This window comes from Rosa rugosa, chromosome 4 (assembly GCF_958449725.1).
Source record: "Rosa rugosa chromosome 4, drRosRugo1.1, whole genome shotgun sequence".
Classification (NCBI taxonomy): domain Eukaryota; kingdom Viridiplantae; phylum Streptophyta; class Magnoliopsida; order Rosales; family Rosaceae; genus Rosa; species Rosa rugosa.
In genome coordinates, this window is record NC_084823.1 from 29,749,813 (window position 1) to 29,768,244 (window position 18,432).

The 18,432-nt window shown below is 43.9% G+C and overlaps 1 protein-coding gene across 1 annotated transcript; it reads right to left on the reverse strand.

Annotated features, from left to right (window-relative positions):
- Positions 1–3,558: 3,558 nt before the first annotated feature.
- On the reverse strand, positions 3,559–5,196 carry LOC133745796 (alpha-glucan water dikinase, chloroplastic-like). Its single transcript, XM_062173933.1, has 5 exons — positions 5,098–5,196; positions 4,491–4,664; positions 4,323–4,415; positions 3,830–3,945; positions 3,559–3,705 (listed from the first exon to the last, which is right to left on the reverse strand). The coding sequence occupies exons 1-5, from the start codon at positions 5,173–5,175 to the stop codon at positions 3,597–3,599; spliced, it is 570 nt and encodes a 189-aa protein (XP_062029917.1). The 5' UTR covers positions 5,176–5,196; the 3' UTR covers positions 3,559–3,596.
- Between the last annotated feature and the right edge of the window lie 13,236 nt (positions 5,197–18,432).

Genomic DNA, 18,432 nt, shown 5'->3' on the forward strand with positions numbered 1-18,432 from the left:
TTCTCTTTGTTTTCAGATTCTTGGTGAGTTTTCCGAATTGTGTTCTGTTTCCCTCTGCATTTTGTTGCTGCAAAAATTTGTACTTCTATGTTATAGCTTGCTTAGCAATTTGAAATGGCTGAGAACTTGTTGACTTGCAAGCTTATTTGTTTGTTGAATATCTGAATATCAATATGTTTTTGCTTTGCTCGAATTAACTTTAGTAATGAATTCGAATATGTAGAATCCGAATATGTGTTGTATATAAGGACAGTGGTTAGGAGATTAAGGACTATTTGTATTTGGTAAAGGTTTCAAAGCTAATTATGCAATTAAAAAATGAAATTTGAAATGTCTATAAATTGTAATCCTACAACTGTGTCCAAATGTAGGTAGTATTGGATAGTTGAGCATATCCCAGTCGCAGATCCAATTATTGCTTTTCTCATTCTTCTGTTTTTTCTGTTTTGATAGCTGCTCAGTCTATGCTCTGAACTTATTTGATTGTTATTGGTTCATTCTTGGCCAAAGATGTTCACTTTGGTTGAGACAATTTGTTGAGTGTCTTTACTTTCCCCAAAAGATGGAGCCTTTATAAAACAAATACGAAAAGATTGAATTTTTCAATTATTGTAGGTGCAATGTGTTTGTCTAATGACAAAGAATATTAGATTTTCTTTTTATAAGGGTTTGCGAGTTATGTAGTTATGGTAGGGTAAATCTTAGCTTAGGTTAGCAGCTTAAGTCATTTAATGGATTTTCACTTACAAGTTATTAGTTTTCAATCTCAAATTAAGGAACTAAAGCTGTAGCTAGAACCTGCATTGTTTCCATAGCATCTTCTGTCTCTAAGTGTGAAGAAGCAATATGGGACTGAAACAAATAGTTAGGGACTAAAAGATGAGTTATGGAGTTATAGTTCTTTAATTATTGTGTTTGCTCCTAACAGCTCAACCCTACCTTTGCAGCTTTTGATTTCTTCATCTGTTGTTGTTGTGGAGTTATTTTTTTTTCTTTTTCTCTTTCCTTCTCAGTACTTTGCATTTCTTTTAGGTTCGTCACTCACATGCTTTTGCATTCCTCTTATCCTATTGCTGTGTTCTGTGGATATTTTTATCTAACTCACCTGTTTCAAATTATGCAGTTGCAATAATTGAAACAGCTTGTATTAGGCAAAGAGGGAAAATCTGATCGTATTTTCTTTATGTCTTACAATCCGGGGTAATGCTGCTACATTGTTAGTAAACTTAATATTATTTAGCTGCTTTTATATTTTCAACAATTTGGGCTTGATTTGTATTGCAGGAAGCATTGGATATTAACTATCTTATGGGAGGGTGAAATCTACATCTTGGATCCGTTGCCAAAACCAGTCCATTATCAAGTTTGGGAGACCTCGCTGATAAAGTAAGTAATATATTATATATATTGAGCTTTTCTTTAACATATCCGACCAAGTAGCATTTAAATTGGGTAATGACAATGGTTGTGCAGTGTTGTGAAAACCTTCAATGCTGAAACTGGTAGGGTCAACAAACTGCCTAAAGTGAAATCGCTTCCGGTGAGACTTATACATGTGTTTGGCTTGGATAATACATTAGATCTAATATGTCAATGCCTGTCTAATTGACTACCTTCAATAAATAGGGCGTACCTAAACAACCGGGTGGAGTTGAGTGTGGCTATTATGTTATGCGATACATGAAAGAGATTATAGAGGATGAGACACTTTCATTTTCTACCAAGGTATATGCATTATATTTCAAAGAACATTTTGGTTTAATTAAATATATGCTTGTTTACCCAATCATTGTGACTTATATGTTGTTTATACATTTCTAGTGGGCGGTAAAGACGCGGAAATCATATAGCCAAAATCAAATCGACGAGGTGCGCATTGAAGTGGCTGATTATTTACAGGGTTTCGTGTAGGAGTACTTTTGAATACCAAGATGATTTTTGACTAAGGCTAGTTTTTAGTGAGTGTACCTACATGTGCATTTGCAAGCATAATTAGCTATAATGAGCCACACTCATGGTACCGCCAGCTGTACCGACTCCAGCCAAAGGAGTGACCTACGGAAACACAGCCAGGCGGGCTACCGCCTGAGCCCCGGATTGGCCCCAGATCACCGCTGACGCGCCTCCACGCGCGGCGCCAAGATAGCATCAAAAGCTCCAGACGCTGGGAATTGAAGCACATCAATCCCACATCGAAAACAAAACGAAGATCAACTCTCTCCTCACCTATAAAAGGTTCTCTCATCTCTCCTCATTAATTACGCATTTACTACTCATTTATTGTTATGCTGTCTATATGTATTGACTGACTTAGGCATCGGAGAAGAGAAGACCACCCAACGCGGTCTCCCTCTGACGCCCTGTCTTTCGTTTGACATCTAGCGAAGATTACCAAGTCTTCAGAGTAGCGGTCCGCTCACCGGACCCGCGTTAAACGAAGGCTCGACTACCGCCAAACTTTGAGCATTAACATTGGCGCCGTCTGTGGGAATCCTTGAACAAAAGGTCATCCCACCACAATTACCATGACTAACGGTAGCGGGGGAAACGCTGAAGAGCAGGCGGACCAATCCGCCATTCCCCAACCCACCAACCCGGTGGTAGGCATTAACCGCGCACTATTCAGCACCCCAGCCAACCCCAGCGGTGAGGTAAATCCAAGTAGCAGCCGCCCACCGGCCCAGGATCCACTACTAGAATTATGGCCCCAGACATCGGCCAAAAACCGATGAGAAACAAAAACCCGACCGATGTCTTTGTGGGTGATGAGAAAGATCCGAAAAATGCAGACATCGGTTTTTAGCCGATGTCTAGTATTCGTGTAGACATCGGTTCCTAATTATAAATCGATGTAAATAGGTTTAAATGATAACAAACTTACATGTTTTACTATTGTTAAACCCACATTTTATTGTATTTAATGCTTAAAGAAATATAGATTACACAATACAAGTTTTCGTTTTAACATCGTTATTGATTTAAGAACCGATGACTGATACTGTTACAGACATCGGTTCCCATTTTGGAACTGATGTCTGGTACTCAGTAACATATCGTTTTCGACAAAAAATCGATGTCTGTATATTTTAGACCGATGACTGATACTGTTACAGACATCGGTTCCCATTTTAGAACTGATGTCTGGTACTCAGTAACATATCGTTTTCGACAAAAAATCGATGTCTGTATATTTTAGACCGATGACTGATACTGTTACAGACATTGGTTCCCATTTTGGAACTGATGTTTGGTACTCAGTAACATATCGTTTTCGACAAAAAATCGATGTGTGTATATTTCAGTAACATCGATTTTCATTTTGGAACTGATGTATCTGTATTACTAGACATCATACTAGAAAGTACGTCCGCGCGATGCTGCGAGTTTAGGCGATAAGAGTAGTAATTACAATCTTATAATCTTTGCCGAATATGCTAGCGTTTTACATATCATAAAAGCTGGTTCACAAACTTTTTCACTAACTCTTACAAACTCTCTAATTCTTCCATTATCAAATCTATACATATATTCCTCCATTTCTGCCTTACAGATCACTAAAAATACTAATTGCATAGTCCTCCAATCATGTAGCAGAGTCATGCGCGAGCAATGCTGCACAGAATTGTCTTTTGGAAGTTCCCATCAGTAACGAGTGGGTCAGATGAGTAGTCAAGCACGACTTCCTCTTCCGCATCCATAGGCACACTATCATTACCATAAAACAACATAAGATCAAGTGAATAGAAAATATAAAGGAAGTTTATGGCGATGTATTGAATTCATTTATTGACAGAAGCATGTTGCCTGGATCATTTGTATAGTAGTTCACCTGTCATAAAGGCCTGCACCAGCATAACCTTCAAGATCTTCACCATTGGAATCGGATCGGAAGATTATGGACCGTCTGATAAAGAGGCCAACCGGTTTGCTAGGGTAACCTAACACCTGAAAAATATCCACATACTCAAGAGTGCAAACAATGGTAGGGATTTATACACATATTGTGTTGCCTAATTACATGGTCTGGCGAATGACCAAAGTTTTATTCTGCAGTATAGAAATTTTTTTGATCAAAGTTTTATTCTGCAGTATAGAAAATTTTTTGATTGATAAATTACTCGGGTAAATTAGATAATCTATTTGGAAGTGCAAAGAATGGTGGAGATACTTGGTGTTCCCTAATTACATGGTCAGTGAAAGCCAATGACCAATTTAGGTAAATTCATAGACTACTTAGGTATATAATCCATGTGGAAGTTATCAATGCAATTCAATAAATGGTCTGCTACTCTTATGCCACTTTTGGCACTGTAGTGCATTACCTGAGGAGAGTCCAGAGCATTTTTCTTGCTAATAAAACTTAAGGCACGTCCAGGATAAGCTCCAACTAAGGTTTCTCCAAGACCTTTGACAACCTATCACGGTAAAACAACCCAAATCAATGTCTCTGATATTAATACATTCTATCTTACATATATATTGCTGAATACCTCGGCATATATCTCCGACGAGTCTCCTGAAGATGGGTTAGTTGTGTGAATAACGAATGCATAGTCGGCATTTATTATTTCTTGAACAAGGACAGCCATGCAAAGATAATCATGGTCTAATTTCACTTTTCTTGTGCTGAAGTATGCTCTCTCATTCCACTTTGAAGCCCAGACCTGGATTATAAGAGATGAGCACACCGCAATATATCAGAAAACTTTAAGATAAAACAATTTGATTTGCATTAAGTTGATAGGCAGCTTGAGCTCTGATAACAAGTTATGATGTTTGTGAGATCTACTTTTCTTAAAGTGTAGTGAAAACATGGGAAATTGCTGCCCCTGGTCTCAGAAAGCTTTAGCCATGTCCCACAGAAACAAAAAACAAAAAAATTCTTATTGTATTGAAGCATCAATAGAGAAACAAAGAGAATATACCAGTCAACTCAATAGAGTACGTACACTGGGAATGAGAAAGCAGATAGATATGAAAAGATTGGTTTGAGACATAATTCAAGGCTCTAATACTAATATCAAGTGCAGTTAAATTCCTAGCATTAATGGATTTAAGAACAAGTTCAAATGGGCATATGCAGCCAAGCATTCTTACCTTTTTTATAGCCAACCATGCTTGTTCCCATCGTTGTTCACCCTCATTACCAGGCCAAGGCATTCCTGAACTTTGCATCTTAGTCTTCAGCTCTTGCACCTGAAAGTAACTCTCAAAATAAGCTTTCACTTAAATTGCTCGTTCTGCCTAGAGGCCCCTAGAGTTATTTTACTTACAGGTACCAGTACAGGTTAGTGGTTATATATCATATCAAGAAAAGGAATGACTGACAAGAACAATGATTCAATAAAAACTTTTTACTGAACTTAAAACTTCAGTTTAAGTAAAGAATTCTGCACAACCCATATATAAAACTTTAGTTCTTGATTCAGCCCCAAATCAGAGAAGTCATTATTTGCCTGCTTTACTAACAATTTATGTTGGAAAATGAATAATTGGATACCACAACAGTCTAGAGATTGGAACATATATCCATAAGGAGATCATGTGCTTGCAGGCTTTGAAATAAAAATTGCATGCATTTGCAATATATCATCTGTTACAAAATACAATTTTTGACATTGAAGCCTTCAATAGAAAAAATAGAAAATAGATACATACCAACGGGGGTGGTGCTGTCAACTGTAAAACTGTCTCTCGAATCTCCCCAAGTGAACCAAAATATCCCCAAGCCAATTACTAATAGCTTCTTTTGTATTAGAAATAATTCCAAGTGGTACACAATTTTCACCACAACAATCACAGCAACAGTGGCAAAAGAGATACAAAACAGATACATAACTAAAGATACAATCTTCAAAATCTACGATATGGGATCCAAAACCAATACATCAAACAATTCAATGCTTTACTAAAACAGATACAAGTCTACAAATGCAACTCAATTTCAAATTTTCAAGTCCAAAGTCAAAACAGAAAGGCAAAAAGTGACTGATGCAATTCGAACCCAGAAATCCAGAAGGACAAAACAGATCACATATCCAATTTTCATCTCATATCAGTCATATGTATAGCGTATAGCAAAAGAAACAGATGCAATTCGAACCCAGAAATCGAAGCAAGAAAGATGGCAACAACTTACCAAGCTTGAAGTTTCCGAAATCGAGTCGAAAACTGAAATTGAAGCTGCTTCACCTAGTAGAGTTCGAGCCAAACCCAGACTTGAAGATTGAAAATTGAATACCCAGAAGCAGAAATTAAGAGGAAGCCATAAATCGATTAAAGAGTGAAGACCCAGAAGCAGAAATTAAGAGAAACAGAAACCCAGACTCACCGCGCACCGTCAGTCCATCACGGCGTCACCGTCAAAGAAAGAAAAGGCGTCGTGCGGCCGTGACGGAGAGAGACACAGAGAGAGAGAGAGAGGAGAGCGGGGCTGCGGGAGAGAGAGAGAGAGGCAAGCTTTAGAACCATGCTGGCATTTGGTGCTCGAAGTCGCACCAATCGAGGAGGATAAACTCCTTGGAGGCAGGTTGGACCAGTTGGGGTTCAGATCTCGGAGCAACGACGTGGTGGCGTTGGAAGAGAAGCACCGGCAGAGGCTATGGCACCGGTGAGGGGATGGAGGCAGTAGTTCAATGAGGGAGAGACAGTAGCCGTGGAAAGAGAGCAGGAGAGGGAGGAGAGCGCTAGGGTTTCAGAGAAGAGCGAGAGAGAAAGAGCTGAACGCAGAGAAGGAGCTCAGGTTGGAGAAGGAGCTCAGGTCGGGGACGCGAAGGAGGCAGTCAGAGACTCAGAGTGAGAGTCTATCGATTAGGGTTCGAAAGTTTTTAGATAAAGTGACTAAGTGTTGGGGGGAATTAAAATTTTAGACCCCGCGTTTCTCAAACTTTTAAACTTAGTCCCTCCGCGTTTTTGTAAATTTTTCGTACGAAACTTTTCTCATCGGTTTCTTTGGTGACTGATGTCCATAATAACAATAGAAATCGGTTTCTTCACAAACTGATGTTAACATGATTTTTAACATCAGGTGCAATCCTGACCGATTTAATAGTGGTGATGTCTAATGACATTATTCTAGTAGTGATCTCCCCGCTCTGTATGAGCTGGCACTGGCGGACCTTCACAAGGCAAACAGAGAGCGCGAACAAGAGCGCAAGGAAAAGGCCCAGGCCCAAAAGCAAGTGGCCACATTGATGTCGCGGTTCGATGAACTAAAAAGGACGCTTGAGGCAAACGCCAACCCAGCGCGAAGCGAACAATCACGGAGCACCAGGCACAGCCGGCCTAATACCGGCGGATACCTTCAAAATGGTCACCAACAACAAGGGATTTGATGACGCCACCCTGTGCCACTTATTCAGCGAAACGCTGGACAGTGAGGCAATGAGTTGGTTCTTTCAATGTCCGCCGGGATCCATCGACTCATTCCACGCATTATCGCACGCCTTCCTTTCTCGGTTCATCCTACTGTCCGCCGAACACCACAACACAAGTCAGTTGTTCAACCTCAAGCAGGGTACGGAGGAAACACTGAAGGCATTTGTCACAAGGTGGCGGGCGGCAGCATCTCAATGCCGCGATCTTGATAAAACAATGGCTTCGGCGGCCTTCAAGCAGGGACTCCTCAAAGGGCCATTCCTCTATCACCTCAATTACAACCATCCAAATGCCGTGTACGACCACGTCATGAGTGAGGTGGTCATTCATACCCAGGCAGAATTCATCACATATGGAGAAACCCCACCGCCACCACCAACACCGGCAAAGTCAACGCAACCCTCCTCCAGTCATCAGGAGACCACTAGCAAGACCCCCGCTGTCCCGCCAACTGATAAGAAGAGAGAGTGGCAATAGGGCCACTACCAGAACAAGCGGTAGAAAGACCAACATCATAATAAGGGCAACCGCCCACCACACGGGGATAACCGTAACAAACAGACGGAGTCCTCTCAGCGGTATGCAGTGTTTACAGTTCTCACGGCCTCGTATGAGGAAATATACGATCAGTGAAAGGATCAGATCCCACCGCCACCCCCAGGAAGGTACCCAAAGACGGGAAAACCTAGAAACACCGGTAGGTGGTGCAAATACCACGAGGACAGCGGTCACAACACCAACAACTGCAATGTTCTCAAAACGGCCATTGAGACCTTGTACCGTGACGGCAAGATGGAGCAATTCAAGGTGCGCCAACCGCCACCTGTGATCACCAACATTGAACCCTTGGGCCGCATCAACACCATCGACGACAGTGCTCCAATCACCAACATGTTTCATAGGGCAAGAAAGCGCTATACCCGTGCTAACCACCCCAAGGAAATCTGCAACATCCGCTATGAGAGATCCGCTAAACTCCCAAAGTCTGGCTGGGAGCCTATTACCTTCTCGGAGGAGGAGGAGCGCAGAGTGCATCTACCCCACGACGATCCATTCTTGATCGATGCAATTCTCGATAAATGGTCAATGGGAAGAATCCTGGTAGATAGCGGATCCGCTGTCAACGTCATATTCAACGGTTGTTACAACCACCTCAAGCGGAACAGAAAACTACTCCAAGATCATGAGCCACTGCTTAGCTTCTCCGGTGACATCACGCAATCGCTGGGGTCCGACTACATGCGGCTAGTTATTGGCACTAGTCCATGTACGGCGGAGGTACATACAGAGTTCATAGTTGTCGATTGTTTCAACTCGTATAACGCCATCATTGGCCGACCGACACTCAACAAGCTCAAATGCATCATCGCCGGGTACATGCTTCTCATGAAGTTCCCCACACCCAACGGCACGGGCTGTGTGAGGGGAAGTCAGCAATTGGCACGAGAATGTTATTCAACGACTATAGCACGGTCAACGCGCCGCCATGAAATCCTGACGGTGGGAAACCAGGCACCACCACCAAATATCTTCGAGGACCCTAGGGATGACGAGAAGAAGTATGTAAAGAAGGAGCCAGTCAACCCAGAAATGTCGTTGAAGGTTGTCTGCATCTCGAACGAGCACCCTGAGTGGACAGTCCGCATAGGCGCCCAATTAGACCCAGAGGTGGCAGCGGAACTCACTCAATTCCTACGTGACAACGCTGTCGTCTTTGCTTGGTCATACGCAGACATGCCAGGTATCTCCCCTGAAATCATCACACACAAGTTGAGCATCAAACCATCCTTCTATCCTATCAAACAGAAGCGGAGGGCCTTTGATGAAGAAAAGTACCGTGCAATAGGAGAGGAGGTTGCCAAGCTCCAGGGAATTGGGTTCATCCGCCAAGTCATCTATCCCCAGTAGATTTCCAACCTGGTTGTGGTCAAGAAGCCCAGCGGAAAGTGGCAAATGTGTGTCGACTTCAAAAATCTTAACAAGGCATGCCCAAAGGATAGTTTCCCACTACCCCGCATTGATCAACTGGTTGATGCAACCGCCGGCATGAGCTCCTTAGCATGATGGACTCTTTCTCCAGCTATAATCAGATCAAGATGCATCCCGGCGACCAGGAATGCACCACTTTCACCACCGACAAGGGACTATACTGCTACAATGTTATGCCTTTTAGTCTGAAGAACGCCGGCGCAACTTATCAACGACTGATGAATGCCATGTTCGCGGAACATCTCGGAAAAATAATCGAGGTCTACGTGGACGACATGTTGGTCAATAGCATAAAGGCCAGCGGACATGTGGCAAACCTCAGAATTATAGTAACCATTCTCTTGGCCTATGGTATGCGCCTCAACCCAGAAAAATGTTTCTTTGGCGTCACCGCCAGCAAGTTTCTGGGTTATATCATCAGCAAGCGAGGCATAGAGGCTAACCCAGACAAGGTGCAAGCCATCCTCAACTTGAAGGACCCTGAGTGGAAGGTGCACGTCCAGAGCCTCCAGGGCAAGCTAACCGCCCTTTCTCGATTCATCTCCAGACTCACTGACAAATGTGTCCCATTCTTCAAAGTCCTGAAAACGACTCACAAGAAAGTCATCAACTGGAACCTAGAGTGCCAAGCAACGTTCCAGAGCCTGAAAGAGTACCTGGCGGCAGTCCCACTTCTTTCCATTCCTGTGCAAGGAGAAACACTGTACATATACCTAGCGGTAAGCTACGCCATTGTCCGGCGGGAAGGCCAGGAGGAGCTCCCAGTGTTCTACGCCGGCAGAGGCATGAACGGAGCAGAAACAAGATATCCTCCCTTAGAGCAACTCGCTCTTGCACTCATCGTTGCCGCCAGACGCCTCCGCCAGTACTTTCAGGCCCACACAATCCATGTGTTAACCAATCAACCGCTGAGACAGGTAATGCAGAACCCTGAGCATTCAGGGCGCCTCAGCAAGTGGGCCATTGAGCTCAGCGAGTTCGACATTGATTACAAACCAAGAACCGCCATGAAGGGCCAGGCGGTGGCAGACTTCATTGCTGAACTCACCGAGCGTCAACCCAGCACGGGGACAGGGCCCGGGAATGGAAATGGTGACCGCTGAAGAGCCAGTTCTCCAGCAGTCAGACTGGAACCTGCACGTGGACGGCTCCGCTAGCGCCAAGGCCAGCGGCGCCGGAGTCATCTTAACAGGACCTGGGGGCTGAACGTGGAATACGCGTTGAAGTTCAATTTCAAAGCCTCTAACAACATGGCGGAATATGAAGCACTCATTGCCGGCCTACTCCTCGCCATCGACTCAGGGGCTGATAGTGTCAACATCTTCAGTGACTCTCAGTTAGTCGTTAACCAGGTCAACGACAGTTTCCAGGCCAAGGACCAACAGTTAGCGGCATACTTGGGGTACGTCAGGACATTGCTCAAAAAATTCAAATTTCACAACATCACACAAATCCCTAGGGAAAAGAACACCAAGGCGGACTCTCTGGCGAGACTGGCAACCGCTCAGCCACACCAGAGCCCAGCAGACACAAGGGTGGAATGTCTTGACAAGCCAAGTATCACAAAAACCCTAGCGGAGATCTTCAACGTTGAGGTCAACCCCAGTTGGATGGATAAGATCATCGAATACAAGCGCAATGGCACATTGCCAGAGGACAAGGTCAATGCACGACAGCTCAAGCGGAGAGCAACCCGCTACAACATCCAGAATGGCAAGCTTTACCGCCAGGGATTCACCCACCCCAACCTCCGTTGTCTAACTCCAGAGGAGGGAAAGGTCATGCTGGAGATGGTACACGGCGGAGAATGCGGAAACCACTTGGGCACCAGATCCCTGGCAAATCCCACAATGCGACAAGGTTATTTTTGGCCTACTCTCGGCGATGACGCCAGGAGGGTATCGAGATCTTGCCACAAATGTCAACAATATGCTGATCTCCCGCATGCCCCAGCGGAACCACTGTCGGTCATCATCGGTCCATGGATTCACTCAACGTGGGGCCTGGACTTGATGGGAAAATTCCAAACCGCCAAAGGCCAGTTCAAGTACATCATTGTTGCCATCGACTACAACAGCAAGTGGATAGAGGCGGAGCCACTGACGGCAATAACTACCGCTAAGGTAATTCACTTCCTCTGGAATAACATCTATTGCCGCTATGGTGTCCCACATACAATAATCACAGACAACGGCACACAGTTCAATAACAAAGAGCTCATCTCGTTCACCGCTAACCTGGGTACCAAGATGAGTTTTGCATCTGTCGCTCATCCACAAACCAACGGCCAGGTCGAAGCAGCAAACAAGATAATCAAGAAGCTGCTAAAAAAGAAACTCGACAACGCCAAGGGTTTATGGGCGGAGAAGCTTCCGGAAGTTCTATGGGCCATCAGAACGACCCCAACTTCCTCCACTGGCGAAACACCATTTTGTATGATGTTCGGAACTGAAGCCGTCCTACCTATTGAGGTAACTCAACCTACCGCTAGGGTCGAAGGCTACTGCCCAGAGACCAACGGCGACGGTGTCAACCTTGACAAGGACCTCCTAGAGGAAAAACGACACAAGGCCCATTTGCACAATCTGCAAAACAAGCAGCGGGTATCGCGTTTCTACAACGCCAGGGTCAAGGCCCGGAACCTCCAATTGGGGGACTGGGTAATGAAGGAAGTCATCCCACCGCCAACAAAACTCCGCCCAACTTGGGAAGGTCCATATAAAATTGTGGAAGTCGTTAGCCCATGCACCTTCTACTTAATGGACAAGGATGGCGTCACAACGACCCACCCTTGGAATACCGAGCACCTTCGGTACTGTTACAAATAGTCATGCCGCTACCCAAGAGCATCTTGACTTAGCTAAATTTTTGTTCAATATTTAGCTAAGGGAAGCTACCCAACGGGTACTACCCCGCTTTTGTAAACGCTGACCAGTCAGCTATCAATGAAACGAGGAATTATTCAAACCATTGTTACCAAGTCTAGCACAGAGGGCAACTGGCAACGCCAGCAAAGTCAGCGGACAACGTCCGCTAGATTGTGCACTTGGACCAATTTTAATTCCTTTAATGTTTCATTGATTGGCAAAAGAAAACTCTAACTTAAAACTCTAGCGATACAGACGTATCATGACAAACACAACAAATTTCAAAATTTCACTTCATATATTCAGGGCTGGGACTCCCCACCCAAAAGTATTCAATACACAATTTTTTACGCCTCAGCGGCTACAAAAAAAGATTCATCACCATCACCTTCAGGGATTGGCACGACTGCCATCAGCATCCTCGACTTCAGCATGCGGCAGCGGATGTAGGCGACTGGTTGGTCAGACCCTCGAGCAGTGGGACTTGGGGTCTTTATAGTACCATCCGCCCAGGTATGGGCTGCCAGAAATCCAGCACGAGACACCTCAGAATGAGTGGGAGGTGGGGTCCGCTGAGAACCATCCGCCGGACGCGTGCCGCTTTCTCCACTACCCGAGCGAGCACCTTCAACCTGAGCGGGGGCCATACCCTTCGCCGGCGGAGTATTCTGAGCTGGCGGCACGGCAGGCAGGGCGCCTTCGCCCAGTCAATGGCTCCCTTCTGCCTCAGCATCTCCACATTGACAATGGCACCAGCCTTCGTCGCCTCAGTCAGCGCCTTCATATATTCCGCCAACTGCTTGAATGCCTCCATAGCGGCGGCCGCAACACGACTTCCCTCAGCTCCTAAGCGAGCGACCTCACCCTCCAGCCTCCTCACCTCGGCCAGTTTGGCGGCAGACTCCCGCTGAAGGATCTCAACCTTCTTATCCTTGGCAGCCACCCGATCTTGCAGCAGGGACATATCTCGCTCCAGCTTGGAGACATGATCATTCCGCTCCAGGTCCCGCTCAACGGCGACGACCAGCTTGCCGCGGGCATCCGCGGCATCACAGTCAACCTTGGTCAGGCTCCGCTCCACGTCCGCCAGCCTGTCCTTGGCCTCCCCCAGCTCCCTCTGAAGACCCTTCAAGGGACGAAGTCTCCGCTAAGCGAAACGCCGCTAGCGGAACTTCTCCCTTGTCACCTTCTAAGTGACGAAGTCTCCGCTAAGCGAAACTCCGCCAGCGGAACTTCTCCCTTGTCACCTTCCAAGGGACGAAGTCTCCGCTAAGCGAAACGCCACTAGCGGAACTTCTCCCTTGTCACCTTCCAAGGGACGAAGTCTCCGCTAAGCGAAACTCCGCTAGCGGAACTTCTCCCTTGTCACCTTCCAAGGGACGAAGTCTCCGCTAAGCGAAACGCCGCTAGCGAAACTTCTCCCTTGTCACCTTCAAAGGTACGAAGTCTCCGCTAAGCGAAACTCCTCTAGCGGAACTTCTCCCTTGTCACATTCTAAGTGACGAAGTCTCCGCTAAGTGAAACTCCGTTAGCAGAACTTCTCTCTTGTCACCTTCTAAGTGACGAAGTCTCCGCTACGCGAAACTCCGCTAGCGGAACTGCTCCATTGTCACCTTCTAAGTGACGAAGTCTCCACTAAGCGAAACTCCGCTAGCGGAACTTCTCCCTTATCACCCTGCAAGTGAGGCAGCTTTCGCCACACGACATACCTCTAGCGGAACTCCCTTTCCATCTTGCAAACTGCGTACTTTGCTGAGCACAACATCGCTCACTAAGATACCGCCAAGCACGTCCCCACGACGCTGCTTCCTGCTTACTACCAGCAGGGGGATTTCCGCCAGCGGCGGCTCCCGAGGCAACGCCTCATTCTGACGACGACCGCCACGCGGCGTTGCGGTCAGATTACGTCCCTCCGGGACACGGGGACTAGTCAACAGTCTACGACGGGCCTGATCAGGCATGTTGACCCCCGTCACTTGGGTACCAAAGATTGGGCTCGCTACCCAACACCCTCTACTCCGTGCAGCTCCCCTCAACAAACAATATACCGACCATCCGGAGGTCTATCTTAGTCGGGGAGTGGGGGACTCCCTGGGGGGCCTAGCAGGGGCCCACCCGAAAGGGTACAAAGTGTTCGCTCAGTAAATCCATGGTTGACAACGCACTGACGCTAATTATGTTGTTGCAAGTCTAGCGGAGGCAACGCTTCGAACCGCTGAGCAACTCCCCAACCAAGATTGCCCTCCTTGACTGGGGACTTGGGGGACTTGTACCTACATGTGCATTTGCAAGCATAATTAGCTATAATGAGCCACACTCATGGTACCGCCAGCGGTACCGACTCCCGCCAAAGGAGTGACCTACGGAAACAAAGCCAGGCGGGCTACCGCCTGAGCCCCGGATCACCGCTAGATCACCGCTGACGCTCCTCCACGCGCCGCGCCAAGATAGCATCAGAAGCTCCAGACGCTGGGAATTGAAGCACATCAATCCCACATCGAAAACAAAGAGAAGATCAGCTCTCTCCTCACCTATAAAAGGTTCTCTCATCTCTCCTCATTAATTACGTATTTACTACTCATTTATTGTTATGCTGTCTATATGCATTAACTGACTTAGGCGTCGGAGAAGAGAAGACCGCCCAACGCGGTCTCCCTCTGACTCCCTGTCTTTCGTTTGACAGCTAACGAAGATTACCAAGTCCTCAGAGTAGCGGTCCGCCCACCGGACCCGCGTTAAACGAAGGCTCGGCTACCGCCGAACTTTGAGCATTAACAGTGAGTGAAGCAAACTTTGATGTAGAACTTTTGTACATTGTTGCTCATATGCTGCTAGGCTAGCCTATGTAGGTTGTGGGGTTTTATTTTGTGAAATATGTTGAATTGGAGAATTTGGAAAGAAAATTAATGGAAATAACCCCAATTTTTGGATGATGAGAAATGCATTTATTTTCCCAGCAGCAGCTACATGCAAACTTTGCACATCATTCTTGTCAAAATGAAGAGAATTATATGAAAGCATAACAAAACAGTAATGCCAAGGAAAACGAAGTCAGTTGAGAGATTAGAAATCGGTACCAAAATGAAAATCGATGTCTTATGATAATCAATACGTCGAAATGTGTCTACAGAACCGATGTACTAAAAACCAGTGCACATCGATTTTTAAACACCAAAACGTAATCTATTGTCAATGCACACATCACATGCCACAAAGTAAACCGATGTACCATTAAACAATATACCTCGGTTGTAAAAAAAAAAGTGTTGTCTACAATAGAACAAAACATCGGTGTATGTGACACCAAGCGATGTATGTAAAACCATTGGACATCGTTCCACGTAAATGAAAACGATGTTCTGTGTGAAAGGAAACATCATTCCTAAAAACAAAACCGATGACATCTAAAGATACATACATCGTTCCTAGGAAAATAATATCGCAAGCTACACGTAAAAATGGCCAAGAAGAAACAATAATTTAAGGAAACTGATGTCTACAAGGGTTCGAGACATCACTTCTGAAATAGAATTCGATGCAAATGTTCACGTAGGTACATTGTTTGACATATACTTTATTAAGCATGAAATACGAAAATATAAAGATTTAAATATAGTTAAGATACACAATTATGATGATTATAACGATTATACATCGATTTGTGTTTTAAGAGCGATGTGCGTTGTGGTCATGGACATCGGTGTCTGACCGATGTCTGATTTTTTTGATCTTTCTCTACACCCACTAAGACATCGGTCGAATTTTTTTTCCACATCGGTTCTGGACTGATGTATATGAACAAAATTCTAGTAGTGCAAATACTAATCATTCTTCCCAATGGCATGCATAAAAAAACATGGTGCCAAATCGAACCATTTAATCAAACCAAGAACCAAAATTCCAAGTTTATGAAGTGGATCGATGCTTCTAGTTTTGAGTATAGTAGTACTAATCGAGAACATCATACCATGTAATCAAGATGCAAATTAAACCAAAATTTCAATTTTCTCAAGTGGATGCTTCTAAGTTTTAGTAGTACTAATCGAGAAACCAGAGTTAGACATTGGTGCGATACAATGGTCAGTGATTTTAGAGTTTATGTTAGAGGAGAAGGTTTTCTCTAAGTTGAAAACTACGATAAGAAGAGGTCTTTTTTTTTTCCCTCCCCTCTTTTATGTCTTTATTGGTAATTTGACATGAGTTGACAAAGTCAACTATTACTTGGAAAAAGATAGAGGTCCAAATACTAATTTTGGAGGTATGAATAGAAGCTCCCTTCAAATATTTGTAGGGTGAACAAAGAAAATGGTAGGGTGGCAATAGCCGCACCCTTAAAAAAATTAGGTTGCATTTATCAAAATTGAAATGTCATAGGTAAATTGTGAAACATGAAAAGTTAGGGGGCAGTCGGCTGTTTTCGTTTTGAGGAGGCAGTACGAACTATGAAGTCATGCCCAGTTAATGGATTTTGAAAATGTAACAGAAGGTTTAGCTCCCTCTTGACGAAGATGCTTTGCTTATAAGCAAATCGTGAACGTGTATAACAGTCCGACACGGCGGTTGACAATGAAACAGGGGCTCGAGACTTCATTTGCTGGTGGCCCGTTTATCTTCCTTCCAAAAATTGCGCAGTCAAACCCAGTACTGAATCCCATCTCTTATCAAGAAATCAATCTATACACTTTATGTTGTTATATTCACTCTATGTACTCTTCCATTCGTCCCCTTTTTGTTTTCTTATCTGCTTGGCCTCAATTATACTGATTAAACATGACCTTTTTTTGCTCAGTTACCACAAAGTACTCATTTATCTTGTCAGTCATAAACTCCAATGATTTTCAGCAAATCTTTTCTATCATTTTCTTTTATTGGGTCATGATTTCCTTTGCAGTAATTGTATGATGCGGCAGAGTGTTTCATATTGCCATTTTGAGGTATTCATCCTCAATATTTTCACTTGCAAATTGCAATGTGGCCACACTTGCTTGGATCATTCCATATTTATATCTTACAATGAGTTGTATATAAAAGAATGGTTCTAAGCAATGACATAAATGATTAATGCATTTCAAGGGTGTCAAATGATCTGTCAACATATATAGTTGCTATGTCGTCGATAATCACTAGTTCAGTGTAGATTCATACTTCATAATATTTTAGTGTGTTAGCTAACATATCCTTACCAAGTGCTAATTTCTCCAACAATGTGGTGTGTCTTTTTTTGTGTAGGTACAGGTGACTGGACCTTCTGTGAAGGGAACACTTGATGTATATGAAGAAGTACGTCAAGAAAGTCGTTTTAGTTTCCTCTATTGCTGCTGTATCAATGAATCCTAGGTGGCCTTGTATGGAAGAGGAATACTGCAGAAAAACTGAGGTACCAATAAGCAATTTTGGAATCATAACAAACTTTTTTCGGTATTAAAATTAATCCAATTAATTTTACATTAAGGTTACTACAAAGATAGATTTCTATTGAGAAATGTTTAATTAATGGAAAAGCTATTGATGTTGTCCTTTTGAGAGACCTCATCGTGAGCAAACAATTAAGGTCCATGAATTCATCCACTACCTGTTTGCTTTTGTAGAACTACACAAATCATATGCCCCTAGATGTAGACAGTAGACTGCATATGATTTGTATAGTTATTATATCACCTTTGATCTTATTTTCTGTTACAAGGTTACAAGATTAACAATTATGACAAGCTCTTTGTGAAAATCGAATCCAAATGTGAGCGAGCTTGAAGATTTGGACATTGTCATTTATATAGAGCGAGCTTGCACAATACTCCAACATTGGTCCATAAAGCAAATCAAATCCATTTAGGTACTATAAAGTTATGGTTTAGTTTGATTGTATCGCCTTCTCATCATGTATTACAAGTTTAACGATATGAAGCATCTTATACGTTGTGGAACCTAATGCAAGAAACTTTCATTTTATGTTAACTGTCTAGTTTCTTTTGTCAGAACTGATATAGCTTGTGAAAAGCTGAAGCACAGGACCGTTTCGGAGGGAGTGAAAGTGGTGCGACTCACTACACCAAAAACGTTAACACAACACTTTTTGCACAACGAAAAAAAAAAAATGTTGTGTGATGAAGAAAAGTGAATCACACAACACGTTTAGTAAACTTACGTTGTATAAGGTGGTTAAAATTCTGAAGTTTTTGTTTAGAAGGTCATTGCCCAACGG

What these genes read in the sequence shown, in the direction of transcription:
- LOC133745796 (XM_062173933.1), bottom strand. Translation starts at nt 5,175, where the DNA reads ATGCAAAGTTCAGGAATGCCTTGGCCTGGTAATGAGGGTGAACAACGA. An exon ending in CGTCGGAGATATATGCCGAG is followed by an intron (nt 4,416 to 4,490) that starts GTATTCAGCAAT and finishes TTACCGTGATAG; the next exon opens with GTTGTCAAAGGTCTTGGAGA. An exon ending in GGTGCAGGCCTTTATGACAG is followed by an intron (nt 3,706 to 3,829) that starts GTGAACTACTAT and finishes TGGTAATGATAG; the next exon opens with TGTGCCTATGGATGCGGAAG.